Below are 20,281 nucleotides of genomic sequence, written 5' to 3'. Positions count from 1 at the left end.
TGTTTGAATTTCTGGGTTAACATTGGGGCTTCTGTCAGAGTGGATGTTGTCCATGTAGTCCCTGAAATATACTATATGGAAATGCTCAATGCCATAAGGAAAATTCTATGCAAATCTACTGGCACATCCAGATATTAATTAGAATTAAGTAATTGACAGTACAGTTTTGCCTGCAGGCATTTGGTAAGACAGAGTCCCTTATTTACCTTAGGTCAACAAATGAGACATTGTGATTTCTGCTCCATAAAGAAGGTGCATTGTACAAAGCCATTTATAAAGGAATCTATAGACCTGTCAGAATCATCCCGGGATAATGAATTTGTTAGGAACATGTCTGCTCTGCCTCTGCTGCATTGGGGATGTTGTAGGGGAAGACAGAGACTTCTACGTAGGAATTCATGAAATGGAGTGGAATTATAACCCCGGAGGCATGAATATAATTTCTGGAAAACCCATAGATGAGGATGAGTAAGTATATAATATAGGATTATTATGTGTTTAGATTGGAAATAATAAACACGAACCAATGTCATTTTTTGCTATCTAACACTATATTGTGTAATAGGCAAACCACACTATATTACTGCCTTTTTGGAGAATTGCACATTTTGTACAGAATAACTATTCGGCACAAGAGAAACAGATGTCCCTCACTCTCCTGCGTTTCTTTTTATTTTCAGGCCTGATGAAGGTCCTGGAATGAAAACTGTTGGACTGCCTCTTTATTTCCATCATGTTTTAATAAATTCTCATCTTCCTTCTATCCAGACAGGCAAAGATTTATCTACAACCTGGTCCCGATAGAATCGGTAACGTCAATATGAAAGCCATCTACGTCCAATATACAGATAACACGTACACAGTAGAAATAAAAAAACCAGACTGGCTGGGATTAATGGGTCCTATCATGAGGGCTGAAGTTGGTGACACATACATTGTGCATGTTCGCAACTTTGCTTCCAGAAATTACAGCTGCCATCCACATGGAGTAGATTACAACAAGAAAAATGAAGGTGATTTTTTTTTCAATGTTGTGAAGTGTTTATCCAAAGTAAAATGTAGTAAGACACACAATTTTATAATTCATGTTACAGAATGTAGCTTTTTAAGCTTGTAAGATTTTTTTTAGGAATGTTATAATAAAACAAGATGTGCTGTATTTTGGTCAGCTGTATAAAAGAGAATTCTGTGCATATTAGCTCAGTGTCTACAAATTAATGAACTAATGTATTCATGGAGTGAATAGAAGCAGGATTGCAGTTACCCAGCCTGTCCACTCCACTGAGAATAGAGCTGTATTTCCAATTGTATATTCCTTCTCTAAGTCTCCATCCGCAGAATAGTTCCTCAATATCAATGAGTTTGAAAATACCTTGATTCATACCCGGTAGAATGATTAGAAGCTCCAGAGCACAAAATGGGGAACCAAATAACTTAATCACTTTGTTATCTTGTAGATGAGTAAAGTGTTTATCACATATGGTATCTGCTGGTGCCAATCAATGGGACCCATATCACCAGTTACATACATATATATATATATATATATATATATATACCACCCATGGCAATACTTTAGTAAGAACTCAAACTTCATTAATATATTTACCACTAACAGTTTCCACCCCTTACATGAACATGCTTTGAAATTGTTTGAGGTGGCCATGACCGTTTTATCTAAACCATACTCCTTATCACAAACATTTCACATACTGCTCATATCCTTGTTCAGAACTTACCAAATCATAGTCTCCATACATATATTGAATTACCTAGAGTCCAGTGGATGTGGCAGCATAAACACCACATTATACCACCTCCAGGTATACCCCTCCCTCAGATTTCCTCCTCTTAGCTCAATTCTACTTGTATTAACCCCAATGTTAAGTTCCACTTACTATGTCATATCTAGCTAAATATATCATATTTAGCTCATCTGATACATATGAGTGGTTAGTAACTATAATAATCAGCTTACATAATAGGATTATACTGTAATGTTATTTTGGACTGCAATCAGAGAGCCAGGGCTTTACCATGTCATATTCTACCAGGACATATAATATATAACCTTAAGCTAATGAAAGAAGTATTATGAATGTCTGATACAAAAACCCATAATGCTATAAAAAAATGAAAACAACAAAAACGCTATATCATTAATCACAAAATGCAGCTTAAATAGTTTGCCTCTATGATACACAAAATTTTATGGCCTCTCTAAAGAAGGTAGAGTTATCTCCCAAATGGTTCCACAGGATACTACAACTCCCGTAATCCATCAGTTATTAGTAACAGATCCTGCCTCTTATACTCTGCTCCCAGTGATGATATAACAGACTGTTCTGCTCTATTACCAGAATAATGATGTGTGTAACTGCCATAACCATACATTGCCCTACTGAGATGATGTCTTACCACAACACTGGCCGTACTGCATGCACTGCAAGCAACCAACTGCAGCCTAACATAGTGATAATGTTAGGATTTGTGATGTGGACAGCGGTTATCTTGTATACTGTGTATCCTCCACAGTGACAAAGTCACAGGACTGACTAAAGGACCAGTAGCATTTCAGTTCTCCATTAAAGTAGAAGTCTAAAACATGTTTCTGCTGGGGAAGGGAGAACCCCTTTAACAAACAAGTGGGATATGTATGTGGTCATTGTCATACTGGCATTCCTCTGCTATACAAGATAAAATTATATTGGGTACCAGCCTTCCATCAACCCCTAGGAAATAGACTCTTGTAGTCTCCAAATTGGCTTCATTTCTGCTGGACCTCTGGGGTCCAGTACTGGGTAAGATGCTGGACCCTCTGGAACATCCACTGGTTGTTTTGTGGTTAACCGAGCAAGTGTATGTGGTTCAGTTATTACATATGAAAAGATATAATGTTTACTTTATAGCTCCTTGTGAATTAGCAGCCACGTGATTGAGCCTACTGTGCTGTGTTTAGAATCCCCAGTGTATTAATATTTGATACATATAGACATTTTTGATCACCATGCACCAGGTATTATGTCCACAGAAGCACAGACCACTGGAGAAAAAACCTTCACTGATCCAGCTGAGTTGTAGACAATTGTTTATTTTTATCAATAAATTGTTCCTTTATCCATAGAGACAATAAAAATCTGCCGACCCATTTAAAATGACAACTCGCCATGATTAAGAATGAGTTTGTCGTTTGAAAAGTGTTGGAGGTGTTTTATTGTCTTTATTGATAAAGCTACGATTTAATAATAAAAAAGAAACGATTGTCTATAGCTCGGCTGGATCAGTGAAGGATTTTTGATTAATTTTTGATGCAGCCTTGCATTTTTCTCCTTTCCATTCTGCTTGTAAGAGCTGAAAGGGAGAAACTTATCAGAAGCAGGAGGCATGGGAAACAGGGTGAAGCTGCATCACACAGGAATCCACTAATGTTTTGTGTTGCTTATCTCACAGTTGTTGCCCTATAATCTAACTCAACTAGTCTACAAGCTCAGCTCACCCCGAATCAGGTACCGCAAATGCAAACAGAAGAAGAGTTTCTCCAGCACTCCAATGGATAATAGATATTTACGCATATATAAGTCCATAGTACATACAAACATGTAGCCACTACACTAAACATAGACTTAATTAGTCTTAGTGTTGAATTGCTTTTGGCAAAGAGTACATTATATCACAGGTATTTATAAAAGATTTTATGTTGAAATGTTTACCAGTAGTATAAGAAGGAAAACTAGAGCTTACTGAATAGACTTGTCTACAGAATAGACAAGGTGAAAATCTAGTACAAAGTGTGGGAACCCTTTTAAAAATGAATCTAACCTCTGTTGACATAATTTTGTGTACTTCTGGATCCTGATTCAGGAGAGGTAAATGGCGTTTAATAATGTTTTTTTATTTTAGATAACTGGTTGCTATACATAGTAGACATTAAACCCATTCTTAATTGACATTAAACCCTTCTTGTTCTTATCTATTAGTAGGTCAGTTCTATTAATTCCCTTGATGCATTTTTCAGCAACGTTCAAAATCTTTCCTTTAACATATTAAAGGGTTATTCTCATCTGGGCATTCACATTCAGTTTCATTAATCTACCATATATAAACATTTCTTTAATTGGATGTTATTAAAAAAATTTTCCTGTGTGAAGATAATTTCTCATAAATGTAGCCATGTTGTCCCTTAGAAACGAGATGGCTTCCTCGGATACGACCACATCACATTTTGGCAGCAGTGGCCAGACATGCACTATAGAGCCCTGCCGGACCACCAGGATTCAGCGATCATTACCACGGGACGGCTGTGGGACATGCAGTAACTCCCAGACATTTCATATACAAAAATTTTTTGTTTCTTTGTGCAATGACTACAGCAGAGGTGGCCGTATCCAGGGACACAATCTTGTTTCTAAGGAACCATATGAGTACATTTATGAGAAATTATCTTCACACAGGAACATTTTTTTTAATAACATCTAATTTAAGAAATGTTTATATATGGCAGATTAATGCAACAGAATGTGAATGCCCAGACGAGAATACCCCTTTAAGTTCCCCCTCAAACTCCAAATAGTCTGTACAATTTCTCCTTATACTGATCATTTCCCCTTATGGTATGGTACCACATGATTTGGATGATACAAAGAAGCTAATAAAACCGAGCTACCTGATATTGCCTACCTATAAGGGCAGTGGTCCACAACTATTTTTTGCCCAGGGACTGGCTGTAAACATAAATTTTCTCAAAAGGACTGGTGGGTGGGAGGATGCGATCTGGTGTCATAGTTTTATAGCCAAAAATGTATGTTTGAGTGTCCCACCATCACTCCCCGTGTACCTAGCTTATATTGTCCTATTTCCTAAAGAAGGACCCCCAACTTATGTTGTCCCCTTTCTTGTAGCAAGCCCCCTCGCATGTCTCCTTATCTGCATCATGCCTTCCTCCAATGTCCCCTTTCCTTTAGCTGCCCCACCCTTCCAATGTCCCCTTTCCCATCCAAACTCTGTCAAAAAAATACTCACCTTCCCCATTCCCCTGCAGCAGTCTTCTCTTCCTTCACTTCCCTTCTGCATTAATGCATGGTTCTATTCTCTCTCCATCAATAGAGCAGTGCATTAGTGTGGAAATTGAGTAAAGGAACAGAAGACTGCCGAGTATATTTTTTGTTTTTACAGAGGTCGTCCCCAGCCCGGAACCAGGTCCTCCATGGCCCGGTCTTGGGCCACGGACCAGTGGTTGTGCAACACTTTATAAGGGGATATCATGATCATATCTTCAGAAACCCTCAACACAACATCCAGGAACAAAATCTGAACACCACCTAACTAATGGGTAATTCTTAAATTCATATGACTGGTGTTGAGATATTGTTCACTAAAGGTGAGAATAGGAAGACACGTGTCTGATGTGTGTGGTGAAGCGGTGACTCAGGTATTTCCAGACATTTTAGAGTTAAACATGGAGGTACACTGTTAGGCTTTTAATGGAGAGGTATCGAGAAGGTACTCAAACCTCCATGGGGGGGGGGATATGAAACGTTTTATTCTTAATAGAAAGTATTAGTATTAGATACACGCTAACCTGCAGTACTGAACCTGAGACAGGATTTAATTTGACTGGACTGAAGACATTCAGGTGTTATTTTGTCATTCATGTCAGTCATTGGGGCTCATTTACATTCCCAGCCGCTGGAGTTCACCAAAAGTGCATTGTCCAACGATAACGCACTGTGCTGCGCTTCACTAAGATGGTGCGCCCGATATCCTGCATGTGTCGCTTCCCTGCTCAAGTCCAACTGAGTTCACCTTTTTTTTTGTGGTGCATGTAAGTGCATTGTCTTGCGACACAATTTGAAAGTTAAATCCCGTGCTCAGTCCAAATCAGTCGGATCGTCCCACAGCACGACCCCCAATTTGTGTTGCATGGAAGCCAGTGCACCTGTGCCAAAAACCGATTGCGTGTGACACAATCCCAGGGCAGACACCTGTTAAATACTTGTCCTAGCTGTGAATATCCCGAAAAAGGTGCAAAGTCTGTGCGACCTTTAGTAAATGAGCCCCATTATGTCATTCAGGTTTAACCTGTGACTCTAATGTTTAGGTTTTCCTTCTGTCCTTATGATCCGTATGTGTAACATTATTATAATAAAGTGGAAGCAAGATCACTTTACAGATCGTGAACTATTCTTTCTCCTCTTTATGTTTAGCGGATATCATATCTTGTTAGTAGTTTTTGTCCTTGGTCACATGCCTTTGTTCACACATGACCTGCAGTTGTGGCCACTTCCTCTGTTGTGAGCAGCACATTTGTGAGCCGACTAGCATAGAAGAATGATTAAAGAGAACCCGTCATGCAAAATAACCCCCCTAAACTAAATATACTTTCATAAACTGCCATTAGAGAGCATTGCCTCTATCCCTTCATTATCCCTCTACATGCCTGTAAACCTAAGCAATGAGGTCCTAAAGCTGTATGCAAATGACCTGTGAAATGTCCAATGAAGCATTAGCATATTCAAGCTGTCCACTCTATTCATGAGTGGGAGGCACAGCCACACCCCCAGTGCTTGACTGACAGCCTGTATAATGATGTGCTTCCTGGTGCTGGTGGCCACACCCCCTACAGCCTGTGTGTGCATGTGTGTGTGTTTGGGAGAGATACAGCAGCTCCAGGCAGCCATGTTACAGCAGAACATGTCAGATTCATGTGTAGCTGATGTCTGTGTCTCACCCCTGTATATTAGGAGGATGCAGCATGTCAGCAGATGCAGCACACACACTATACATCACACACAGACATGAGCAGGGGGAGGGGTAACAGGGGTGACATCACTGCCTCTGACCATGTGACCAGCCTCATTTACATGATAAAGAATAGATGATTTTACAATGAATAATGTATGAAATAACTAGATAAAGGCTGTGATGGGATCCTTGTGAGCTGCTTCAACAGGTAGAGGTGACAGGACTAGTGGCAGAGACCTGATGACAGGTGTCCTTTAAGTTGTTATGGTATATACATATTTTCTAGTATATGGAAGATGTATGATAGGCCCGCCGCTGCATTTTCTCAGCGCGATACATCAAGAGGCTTCTGCACAGCATTTATTCTACGCCAAACAGCATATGCGCACTCCTATATATCTATTTGTCAGAATGATCATGATTTGTACATATGCAGAATCATTGTCTATATTATGTGTATGATACATTATAAATAGAAATAGTAATCCAAACATAGGATTCTTTTCCATTTAAATCAAGAGTGTTTATTGTTTAAGAATTATATGGGAAATTTTGTATACAGACAGTCCCCGGGTTACGTACATGATAGGGTCCGTAGGTTTGTTCTTAAGTTGAATTTGTATGTAAGTCGAAACTGTATATTTTTTCATTGTAGTGCTAGACAATTTTTTCTTTTTTTTGCCCGAGTGACAATTGGAGTTTCCCAAAATTTTGCTGAAATGGGACCAAAGATTATCAATAAAGCTTCATTACAGACACCTTACATCTGATCAGTGCAGTCTGGGACTATAGTAACATCCAGAGAGCTTCACCAGAGGTCATAGGGGGCAAAAGGGTCCGTCTTTAACTAGGGGTTGTCTGTAAGTCGGGTGCCCTTAAGTAGGGGAATGTGATGCCTGTATATGTTTTTTAATGGTGCTTTAGAGAGGGAAGGAGTTAACTGGTATTTATACTGGACTTCTACCCACCCCTCCCCATACCATGATTAAGACTATGTTTAGTTAAAATGTGTCGCTGTAGGGGCTACATGTTAGTATGGACTTTTATGCTTTAATAAAGAGGATTTTTACTCTATTATCTGTTAGAGTACTGGAGAAACGCTTTTCTTCTGTTTATAAATGTATCTCAAGGTCCAGAAATGATAATCATCAAAAATTACACAGCATTTATAGCTGATATTTTATGATTATGCTAACAAAGCATTAACAAATCATTAAATAATAAGGCACAATACAGTGTTTAAGGGAAACATTTATCAGAATTGTAAAACTTTTCTTGTTGCTCATGGACACCAATCAGAGCTCAGCTTTATTTTTATAAACAGCTGTGAGAAAATGAAAGCTGACCTCTGATTGGTTGCAATGGGCAACTAGAACAGTCCCGCTCTCAGACACTTCTCATAAATCTCCCCCTTTGTTTCCTTACATTTCTAAATCATACAAATAATGTTCTCCATTATAATTTAAATTTATTACAAGCCTGTATGATGACATCTCTGTTAATCTGAATTACAGGAGCCTTATATCCTGATAATACTTCAGGGAATGATAAGGAAGATGATGGGATACCACCTGGTGGATCATACATTTACCATTGGAGAGTTGTCCCAGACCAGGGTCCATCTGCAGAGGACAATGACTGTGTGGTCAGGCTTTATCACTCACATGTGAACGCTCCTAAAGATATTGGTAGTGGACTTATTGGAGCCTTAATTATCTGCAAGGAAGGTATGCTGTGCCATAAATGTTTCAGTTTTATTATTGTCATTTTTTTCCATAGATAATTAATGCAAGTTAAAGGCGTTTTTGCCAATGAAAATCAAAAACTTGAAACCAAAAATTTGTATTGGATGAAACTTTTAGAGGAGAAGTGTGAAGAGGCAGGGGAGCACAGGGACAGACTAGGACAATGAACCCGAAGGTTAAGAGATTTACAACTATAAATCTTAGTTGTAATGTAATAGCATTGTAAAATATCAAGCATATACATTGTACATTGTATATACATAAAGAGACCAAAGATGCCACTACATTAGACAACCTAAATAAAGCCCATAATCAATTGCAAAACACATTTCTGAGGGAGTATACGGAAGAGCTGTATAAACTTAATGTTAATAGGTATACATTGGGACAGAAAGCAAAGATACTAACCAAATGTAGAGCAAAGAAATCAGGGGACAATAGGATCGATGCGATTAAAAACAAAGCAGGGGAGGTGATAAGAGACCCACAAAAAATCCTTGCGGTGTTTGCAGACTACTATACTAGTCTGTATAACTTGGAAAAAGAGGAGGGCTCTCAGAAAACGGACTTGAGTGGTATCAATAAATACCTTGACACGCTACATCTTTCAAATCTAGATAAGGAGAAGGCTGAGGTTTAGTAAAGAAGAAGTATCCAGAGTTATGAAAGTTATGAAAGTCCCAGGCCCCGACGGCATAATAAATTAATTATTCAGAATTCACAGATATCCTTGTTAGTCCCCTGACCAATCTTTTCAACAAATTCAGGGAGGGAGGAATATGTTTGAAAGAAATGCTAGAAGTGTCAATAATTACAATCCCTAAAGAAGGAAAGGACAAAACAGTGGGGGTCATTTACTAAGGGCCCGCTTCGCGTTTTCCCTACATGTTACCCGAATATTTCCGATTTGCGCCGATTTCCCCTTAATTGCCCCGGGATTTTGGCGCACGCGATCGGATGGTGGCACATCGGCGCTGGCATGCACGCAACGGAAATCGGGGGGCGTGGCCGAACGAAAACCTGACGGATTCGGAAAAACCGCCGCATTTAAAACAAAAAAAGTGTTGCGGAGCTTGCACTTACCTTCTCTAGGAATAGGCCGGTGAACTTGAGCGCGTTCCGATACTTTTCAGTGCAGCAGTCGGACGTCGGAGGAACTGCGTTAATGAATCCCGGTCGGACCCGAATCCACCACAGAGAACATGCCGCTGTATCGCGAATGGACCGGGTAAGTAAATCTGCCCCATTATGCGAAAACTATCGCCCTATATCACTCCTTAATTAAGATATAAAAATATTCTCAGCAGTCTTAGTGTCAAGATTAAAAACGGTAATTGAATGTATAATCCATCCCGATCAGGTAGGCTTTATGCCATGTAAGCAAACGAGAGACTCCATCAGACGCATTATTAATCTAATGCAGATTGCAAATAGATCAGGGGCTGTTATGGTAAAGGTTGGCCTACCGGAAACCTTCATTCTGCTGGTCATGAGCATATATAGTGGGCCCTCTGCCTTTGTTTCTGGTATGGGATTTACTAGTGAGAAATTTAAGATGAGCAATGGTACAAGACAGGGGTGCCCATTGTCACCCCTGTTCTTTAACCTGTTTATTGAGCCGCTGGAATGCGGCATAATAATGGCATAATAATGAGATAAGGGTATTAAAACGAGTCTATCAGAGTATAAAATTAGCTTGTACGCCAATGACATTGTGATATCATGCTCTGACCCACAAGACTCACTTAAGGCTTTAGGTACTACCCTTACGGAGTTTTCCAAAGTTTCGTACTATAAAGTAAATGTGAATAAAAGTCATATTCTGGGCCTTAATGGGAGTCCCAGATTAGAGCAAGAAATTACAGATAGATTTAAATATATTGTGTCAAAGGAAACTTTTATATACCTGGGCATAAAAATAGGAACGACTATAGAACATACAAAAAGAGTCAATAGTCAGCTTTTGTTAGACAGGGTAAAACTACTGTGCAGAAATGGTTCACCGATAGTGACATCTCTATTAGACAGAATTTTCTATGTAAAGCAAAATATCCTACCTTTAATCCTGCACAACCTTAGATGTATTCCCGTTCCCCTAACAAGGTATCAAGGAAATAGAGAAATATCTAACTCTATGGATCTCGGCTTATAAAAAATCAAGAATAGCAAGGAGGGTGCTCTATTGCCCAAAAAGTCTGGGTGGAGCAGGATTTCCTAGCATAACACACTATCAAGAGGCGGCACTACTGGAACCTATTAGAAAATGGTGGACAGCAGGGGAAGTACAGGATAGGTGGATGACGACAGAATTAGAAGTAGCAAATATTTGCTCATTAAAGGCTCTGTTGCTGGGCCTATTTCTGGAATTAAAGGGGAAAAAAGATTAGGAACCATAGACAGGGATATCTTAGAAACAACACATGCAATGCTACATATATGGAATAAATACTGTATACTCTTTAAAGATAGAATAAGATTTTCCCTACTCGAAATAGACTTAATATCCATACAAGACCTAGTAGACAATCTTGATCTGTCAGTATGGATACAAGCAGGAGTCAAAAACCTTAGGGTCTTAAAGAAAAATGGAAGTTATATCCCCTACATCGAACTGAAATGGGAATATAGCTTACCGGCAGTGGACTGGTTTAAATACGCTCGATTAAGATCCCTATTGCAGTTAGTAAAAGACCTCTCAGAGGATCCAGTATGTAATAGGCTAGGATTCATCACATATATGAAGGCTTCCAGTTCAAAAGGAGGCATTTCGGCAGCATATAGGGACCTTAGCTATCGATATAATAGGAGTAAGCTCCCATACATGTTGGGAGAAAGAATTGGGATTGTCTATTTCAGAAGAACAGTGGAGGAAGGCAATAGGTGACTCAAACAGAAATCTGCTATGTACAAACCATATAGATAATCTGTTCAAGATTCGAAATAGATGGTTTTAACTCCCCAAAAATCCAATGAATACTGCTGGAGGGGGTGCACAGACACAGCAACAACCCTACATATGTGGTGGAGCTGTGACCGAGTGGTACATATATGGAATTTTACTTTTGATCTCATCTCAAAAATGCGGAATATCCATACTCCACCGTGCCCTGTAATTGCCCTGTTAGATATTTACATGAAGGGGTTTTCTGAGAAGAGAAATGGATAATCAGTAGACTATGTGCAGTGGTAAGAGCCATGATTGCTAAACAATGGAAATCTCTAAGCCATGTTGACCCAGGTTCAATAATAGGAAATCTGAAAGAATGCTACAATTATGAAAGATGTGGGAACAAGGCCTAATAAGAAACAATAAGTTTAGGGGAAACTGGGAGGCAAGGGTAAGTATGGATCATTAATCGTACCTCTTGCCACAATTATGAGATTTATTTTCTTACTTTACCTTTACTGTTCGTTTCTCTTTTTTCTCTACCTTCTTTTTTTTTCTTTTTCTTTTCCGTCTTATTATTTATCTATAGTGCCATATTAGCTGGAGTACCTGGGGAAGTACCCTAAGGGGAGACTTTTCTCTCCTAATACATTTTGTTGACATTTACATGTTTAGGTAATATTGATGATAGTATAAGTACTGCTATATTCATCAAATTAATTGTAAAATTAGTATGACCACTAAACCTATATTTTGTATATTGATGACCGTTCAATAATAAACATGTGTTAACACTTCTCCTGTCCTGTATATATGGACAGTGCACAGTAATATCGATGGACCTGGGCATTAAGGGGGAACCTAAGCAGTGCCTCCTACAGCACTATAGACTAATGTATTTACATAATTACATATAGTTTAATATGTTTAAATCTTAGGTAAATAAATTGGTCCATAGGACTCTGCTTAGGTTCCCCTTTCAGGTTTCAGGTCCCATTTTTCCCTTAAAGGTTGTGTATATAAATATATTTTTACAATATCTCTTTGGATGTGGTGGTTTGTTCCCAAAAATCTGTAAGCTTTATTTGTGTCTATAAAGGGGCAGCCAAAAAAGCATATACATTGTATCTACTTCTGGTAATAGAAAAGCTAAGACTTGAATTAATATCTTTTCATTTCTGGCGCTTAAATTAACTTCATCTCCGTTTTAACGTTTAAAACCAAATGTGTCAAGCATCACATTTTTTCTGATCTTCTATTATTACTTCTAAGATTTTAGATTTTATTGTCTGTCCATGATTATGAGCTTTAGTAACAGTATACAGTGTTAGGCTACACGCAGACTGCTGTTGCCCGCCACACTGTAGCACGGTGGGCACACGGCAGTGCCGGGGGAGAGCGTCGCTCACCCCCGCCCCTCTCCATATGCATATACAGCTCACAGCGCCATATTCCGGAGAAAGAAAGGACATGTCCTATCTTTCTATAGGGTGTGTTGGGCGCCGTGAGTCCATAGCGATGTATGTATGGGGGACGTATATACATCGGCCGTATATACATCCTCCATACGTTTATGTGAATATGGCCTCTTTACTGCAGCCTTCCATATGAAACAAGCAACAATGGCCATCTCATTGAGGTCTATGGAGGGTTTAATAAGGATGGCATGCTCAGTGTAGATAAGGTCTAAATAATCTGTGAGGAGGTCTTTTCTATAGAGGACTTATCTTCTATTGCAATATGATCTGTCTTGTCTCAAATGTAAATGAGGTCAACTAAAAAAAAAAATGTTAGAAAAGTGTCACTGTTCTTTCCTTCAGGTGTCCTAAGTAAGACGACGCAAAAAAAAGAATTTGTCTTGTTGTTCTCTCTGATTGATGAAAATCTTAGTTGGTATCTGGATCATAATATCAATACTTACTGCTCCGATCCTGGTTCTGTGGATAAAGAAGATGAGGATTTTATGGAAAGCAATAAAAAGCCATGTAAGTTTATTAGTACCGTACAAGGACATGTGAGATTGTAGACTGGTTATATGGAAGTATCAATGTACATCGATGCATTTACTGAATGTATAGGAAGATTGTCACAAAATACAGAAGTCACAGGTTATTTAGTGCAGCACTAATACATTTTTTCCCTGCATTACAGCTATCAATGGATTCATGTACGGGACGCTCCCAGGCCTGTGCATGTGTGATAATACAGAGGTAACCTGGTATATGGTTGGTATAGGCAATGAGGAGGATATTCATACACCACACTTTCATGGCAACGTGGTAACATATCAGTATTCTCGTGTAGATACTGTTAGTCTTTTCTCAGCATCAATGATCCAAGTCACAATGACACCTTGCAATCCTGGGAAATGGCTCCTCAGCTGCCAAGTTAATGACCACTATGAAGGTAAATGACTTCAATTACACGGTATAAAAGACTGAAAAACAATAATGTTTGGTTCTCTTTTCATTTATAATGAATTGGGTCCAGATTCTGCAGAGGTCCCTGTTCTCTTGATGGCAAGGATATACTGTAAGAAGTATTATAGTTGCTATCAATGGTGATAGGATGGAAACCCTTAGCAGAACACCCAATGCTGGTGTGATCATAATCTATAGAAGCTCATAGAAACTTATCTCCTAGAACAGTGATGGCAAACCTTTTAGAGACCAAGTGCCCAAACTACAACCAAGACCCACTTATTTATCACAAAGTGCCAACACAGAAATTTCAGTTGTGATTTACACTCCCTTCTCTGTCACAGCTTTCATTGATATCAGCCCCCTGAGGACACCAATAAAGCAGAAAATAGAAGAAATTTGGATCATCGTTGTAGCTTCCTCCAGAGCCCCATAAACAGGAAGAATTGCCAGGGCCGGAGCAGGAGCTACAATGATAATCCAGATCTGTCCACACCTTCCCACTCCCCCATTGGTCCCAGGTAGCAAGTCCTGGGCTGTCTGGGACTGCAGGAAGATACCTGGAGTAATCTCTGGTGATGGCCTGAGTGCCCACAGAAAGGGTTCTGAGTGCCACCTCTGGCACCAGTGCCATAGGTTCACCACCACTGTCCTAGAACAACAAAGGATCAAACTTAGTAAAATCCAAGATGATCCTTTTTACCACCAGTAATTGGCGTAAACTAGTAGATTCTTAACAATTCTAATATATATGGGACCTTAAAAAGAACCTGGTGCCTCATGTAAATATTTCATGCCATCTCCCACCTGGCACTGGTTAAAGGAAATCTACCACTAGGATCAATGATTGTTAAGCAAGCACACCTACATGGTGGAGTGTGCCCCCTCATTCCAGATCCATTCTTCTTTTAGCTTCCTTCCTCCCTTCCCAGAGGTCCGGTGACATGACCGGGCTCTCGGCAGTTCCTGTAGCTTTACTTTTAGAGGATTTAAGCGCCGAACTCCCGCTTGCAGGTCCACTTGCTGCACTGAGGAGCAGCAGGCTTTGCAATGTTGACACAAATGCCGGGTTAAGGCATTTTTGTGCCCTAGTCAGGGTAGTAAAATTGCGCCCCACTCAAAAAAAAAAAAATGCAGTAAAAAGCAACAAACTCCAAGAGGCTAACAGCAATTTGATCAATTACTGTGAGAAGTACCAGCAGTAAATATAGCGCTCAAAAAAAAAAATCTCCCACCAATTTACTGCACATATAATTGTTTATCTAAAATGTATATACCAAACAAATAAATAGGTGCCTGAAAGGGTAGTAAGGCTCAGGCGGCGTTCACACATTCCGTCTGGATTGTGTTTCAAAGCTGGAAATGTGTGAACACAGCCTCAGTTACACCACCATTTGTGGTGTTCAGTGCTAAATTTTAGTTAACAGAGTCCGCTGTAAATTTAACAACTGGCTCAAGGGATCCAGCCAGATCCCACCCCTGCAGCGCAGAGGGGTTCAGCACGGGGGTACAAAACTCATATGAGTGCGACCCAACCCACCACATACCTTACCTACCCAAGACACAGAATTTCATCTGTGTGAACTAGGCCTTTTTTTTACAATTGCTCAGTAATGTCTCCTGGAAAGTTATAAATTAACAAGAGGGTGCTGTTAACACAGTATACAGACAATCGTACACGTAAAATATACAAATACAGTCATTCACATACAGTATAAACTCATGCCCATAGAGTATACAGTGTGACACATACAGTGCATATACACAAACAGGGGGACATGTATCATAGGTTTTTTATCTTTGGTGAATTGTTGAGACATTTGGCAGCTCTTTTTTGCGCCTAATGTATGATCCTGTCTTTTTACTTGTGATACATGTTCAGTTTTTCCTATCCTGGCAAGCGCACATTTTGGCTTCTTTTTGAGACTTTTTGTGGCAAATGTTATATACAGGAGTGGATACAAGCCACGTGAGGGGGTTATATACAGGAGAGGATACAAGCCATGTGAGGGGGTTACATACAGGAGGGGACACAATCCACGTGATGGGTTATATACAGGAGAGGACACAAGCCATGTCCGGGGGTTATATACAGGAGAGGACACAAATAATGTGAGGGGGTTATATACAGGAGAGGACACAAGCCATGTGAGGGGTTATATACAGGAGAGGATACAAGCCATGTGAGGGGGTTACATACATGAGTGGACACAAGTCATGTGAGAGGTTATATACAGGAGAGGATACAAGCCATGTGAGGGGGTTATATACAGGAGAGGATACAAGCCATGTGAGGTATTACATACAGGAGAGGATACAATCCACGTGAGGTGTTACATACATGAGTGGACACAAGCCATGTGAGCGGGTGATAAACAGGAGAGGATACAAGCCATGTGAGGGGGGTTATATACAGGAGAGGATACAAGCCATGTGAGGTGTTATTTACAGGACAGGATACAAGCCATGTGAGGGGGTTATATACAGGAGAGGATACAAGCCATGTGAGTAGGTTATATACAGGAGAGGACACAAGCCATGTGAGGGTGTAACAAACAGGAGAGGACACAAGGCATGTGAGGGGGTAACAAACAGGAGAGGACACAAACCATGTGAGGGGTTACATACAGGAGTGGCCACAAGCCCTGTGAGGGGTTATATATAGGAGAGGATACAAGCCATGTGAGGAGTTATATACAGGAAAGGACAAAAGTTATGTGAGTGGGTTATATACAGGAGTGGACACAAGCCATGTGAGGGGGTTATATACAGGAGAGGACACAAGCCAAGTGAGGGGGTTATATACAGGAGAGGACACAAGCCATGTGAGGGGGTTATATACAGGAGAGGATACAAGCCATGTGAGGGGTTATATACAGGAGAGGACACAAGCCAAGTGAGGGAGTAAAAAACAGGAGAGGACACAAGCCATGTGAGGGGGTTATATACAGGAATGGACACAAGCCATGTGAGGGGTTATATACAGGAGAGGACACAAGCCATGTGAGGGGGTTATATACAGGAGAGGATACAAGGCATGTGAGAGGTTATATGCAGGAGTAGACACAAGCCATGTAAGGGGGTTATATACAGGAGAGGATACAAGCTATGTGAGGAGGTTATATACAGGAGTGGACACAAGCCATGTGAGGGGATATACACAGGAGAGGACACAAGCCATGTGAGGGGGTTATATACAGGAGTGGACACAAGCCATGTGAAGGGGTTATATACAGGAGAAGACACAAGCCATGTGAGGGGTTATATACAGGAGAGGATACAAGCCATGTGAGGGGGTTATATACAGGAGTGGATACAAACCATGTGAGGGGTTATATACAGAGGCGGATACAAGCCATGTGAGGGGGTATATACAGGAGAGGATACAAACCATGTGAGGGGTTATATACAGGAGAGAATACAAGCCATGTGAGGGGGTTATATACATGAGTGGACACATGCCATGTGAGGGGGTTATATACAGGAGTGGACACAAGCCATGTGAGGGGGTTATATACAGGAGAGGATACAAGCCTTGTGAGGGGGGTTATATACAGGAGAGGATACAAGCCATGTGAGGGGGGTTATATACAGGAGAGGATACAAGCCATGTGAGGGGATTATATACAGGAGAGGATACAAGTCATATGAGGGGGTAATATACAGGAGAGGATACAAGCCATGTGAGGAGTTATATACAGGAGTGGACACAAGTCATGTAAGAGAGTATACACTGGAGAGGATACAAGCCATGTGAGGGGTTATATACAGTAGAGGACACAAGCCATGTGAGGGGGTTACATACAGGAGAGCACACAAGCCATGTAAGGGGGTTATATACAGGAGAGGACACAAGCCATGTGTGGGGGTTTTATACAGGAGAGGACACAAGCCATGTGAGGGGGTAACAAACAGGAGATTACACAAACCATGTGAGAGGATAACAAACATGAGAGGACACAAGCCATGTGAGGGGTTATATACAGGAGTGGACACAAGCCATGTGAGGGGTTATATATAGGAGAGGACACAAGCCATGTGAGGGGGTTATATACAGGAGAGGATACAAGTCATGTGAGGGAGTTATATACAGGAGAGGATACAAGCCTTGTGAGGGGGTTATATACAGGAGAGGACACAAGCCATGTAAGGGGGTTATATACAGGAGAGGATACAAGCCATGTGAGGGGGTTATATACAGTATAGGAAACAAGCCATGTGAGGGGGGTTATATACAGGAGTGGACACAAGCCAAGTGAGGGGGTTATATACAGGAGAGGACACAAGCCATGTGAGGGGGTTACATACAAGAGACGATACAAGCCATGTGAGGGGGTTACATATAGGAGAGGACACAAGCCATGTGAGGGGGTTATATATAGGAGAGGACACAAGCCATGTGAGGGGGTTATATACAGGAGAGGACACAAGCCATGTGAGGGGTTTATATACAGGAGACGATACAAGCCATGTGAGGGGTTATATACAGGAGGACACAAGCCATGTGATGGGGTTATATACAGGAGAGGATACAAGCCATGTGAGGGGTTTATATACAGGAGAGGACACAAGCCATGTGAGGGGTTATATACAGGAGAGGACACAAGCCATGTTAAGGGGTTATATACAGGAGTGGACACAAGCCATGCGAGGGAGTATATACAGGAGAGGACACAAGCCATGTGAGGGGGTTATATAAAGGAGAGGACACAAGCCATGTGAGGGGGTTATATACAGGAGAGGACACAAGCCATGTGAGGGGTTTATATACAGGAATGGACACAAGCCATGTGAGGGGTTATATATAGGAGGGGATACAAGCCATGTGAGGGGGTTATATTCAGGAGAGGACACAAGCCATGTGAGGGGGTAACAAACAGAAGAGGACACAAGGCATGTGAGGGGGTAACAAACAGGAGAGGACACAAGCCATGTATACACATACAGTATATATACACTCAAGCCCATACAGTATGCAGTGTCACACATACAGTATACAGTGTCACTCAGGCCCATACAGTATACAGTGTCACGCATGCAGTATATATACACTCAGGCCCATACAGTATACAGTGTCACACATACAGTATATATACACTCAAGCCCATACAGTATACAGTGTCACACATACAGTATATACACTCAGCCCCATACAGTATACCGTGTCACACATACAGTATATACAAACTCAGGCCCATACAATATACAGTGTCACACATACAGTATATATCCACTCATGCCCATACAGTATACAGTGTCACACATCCAGTATATATACACTCAGGCCCATACAGTATACCGTGTCACACATACAGTATATACACACTCAGGCCCATACAGTATACAGTGTCACACATACAGTATATATACACTCAGGCCCATACAGTATGCAGTGTCACACATACAGTATATATACACTCAGGCCCATACAATATACAGTGTCACACATACAGTATATATACACTCAGGCCCATACAGTATACAGTGTCACACATACAGTATATATAGACTCAGGTCCATACAGTATATAGTGCACACATCCAGTATATATACACTCAGCCCCATACAGTATACCGTGTCACACATACAGTATATACAAACTCAGGCCCATACAATATACAGTGTCACACATACAGTATATATCCACTCATGCCCATACACTATACAGTATCACACATCCAGTATATATACACTCAGGCCCATACAGTATACCGTGTCACACATACAGTATATACACACTCAGGCCCATACAGTATACAGTGTCACACATACAGTATATATACACTCAGGCCCATACAGTATGCAGTGTCACACATACAGTATATATACACTCAGGCCCATACAATATACAGTGTCACACATACAGTATATATACACTCAGGCCCATACAGTATACAGTGTCACACATACAGTATATATACACTCAGGCCCATACAGTATGCAGTGTCACACATACAGTATATATACACTCAGGCCCATACAATATACAGTGTCACACATACAGTATATATACACTCAGGCCCATACAGTATACAGTGTCACACATCCAGTATATATACACTCTGGCCCATACAGTATACCGTGTCCACATACAGTATATACACTCAGCCCCATACAGTATACCGTGTCATACATACAGTATATATACACTCAGGCCCATACAATATACAGTGTCACACATACAGTATATATAGACTCAGGCCCATACAGTTTACAGTGTCACACATACAGTATATATAGACTCAGGTCCATACAGTATATAGTGCACACATCCAGTATATATACATTCAGGCCCATACAGTATACAGGCAGTGTCACACATACAGTATATATACACTCCATACAGAATACACTCATGCGCAATCTTTATACAGTCACTGTAGCTTTCAGTAGTTCTCCTTCCTTATCTCTATCACCAGATCACATTAAAAGCCAGAGGAAGCTCCAGACATGTGTATAAAGTTTCTAAGCAGCTTCCCCCACCATAC

At 40.6% G+C, this 20,281-nt stretch overlaps 1 protein-coding gene across 1 annotated transcript in view; it reads left to right on the top strand.

Moving 5' to 3' along the window:
• The first annotated feature begins 280 nt into the window (after nt 1–280).
• The window catches only part of LOC140122346 (ceruloplasmin-like), a 64,454-nt gene continuing 44,453 nt past the window's right edge, over nt 281–20,281 (top strand). Inside the window, exons 1-5 of the mRNA XM_072143101.1 lie at nt 281–468; nt 769–1,013; nt 8,256–8,468; nt 13,194–13,358; nt 13,525–13,779. Of these exons, the coding sequence (XP_071999202.1) occupies nt 314–468; nt 769–1,013; nt 8,256–8,468; nt 13,194–13,358; nt 13,525–13,779 (1,033 nt within the window). The 5' untranslated portion in view covers nt 281–313. The remainder of the gene's footprint in view (nt 469–768; nt 1,014–8,255; nt 8,469–13,193; nt 13,359–13,524; nt 13,780–20,281) is intronic.

Source organism: Engystomops pustulosus, chromosome 3 (genome assembly GCF_040894005.1).
Source record: "Engystomops pustulosus chromosome 3, aEngPut4.maternal, whole genome shotgun sequence".
Lineage (NCBI taxonomy): Eukaryota > Metazoa > Chordata > Amphibia > Anura > Leptodactylidae > Engystomops > Engystomops pustulosus.
This window is presented reverse-complemented; position numbering and strand designations above follow the sequence as displayed.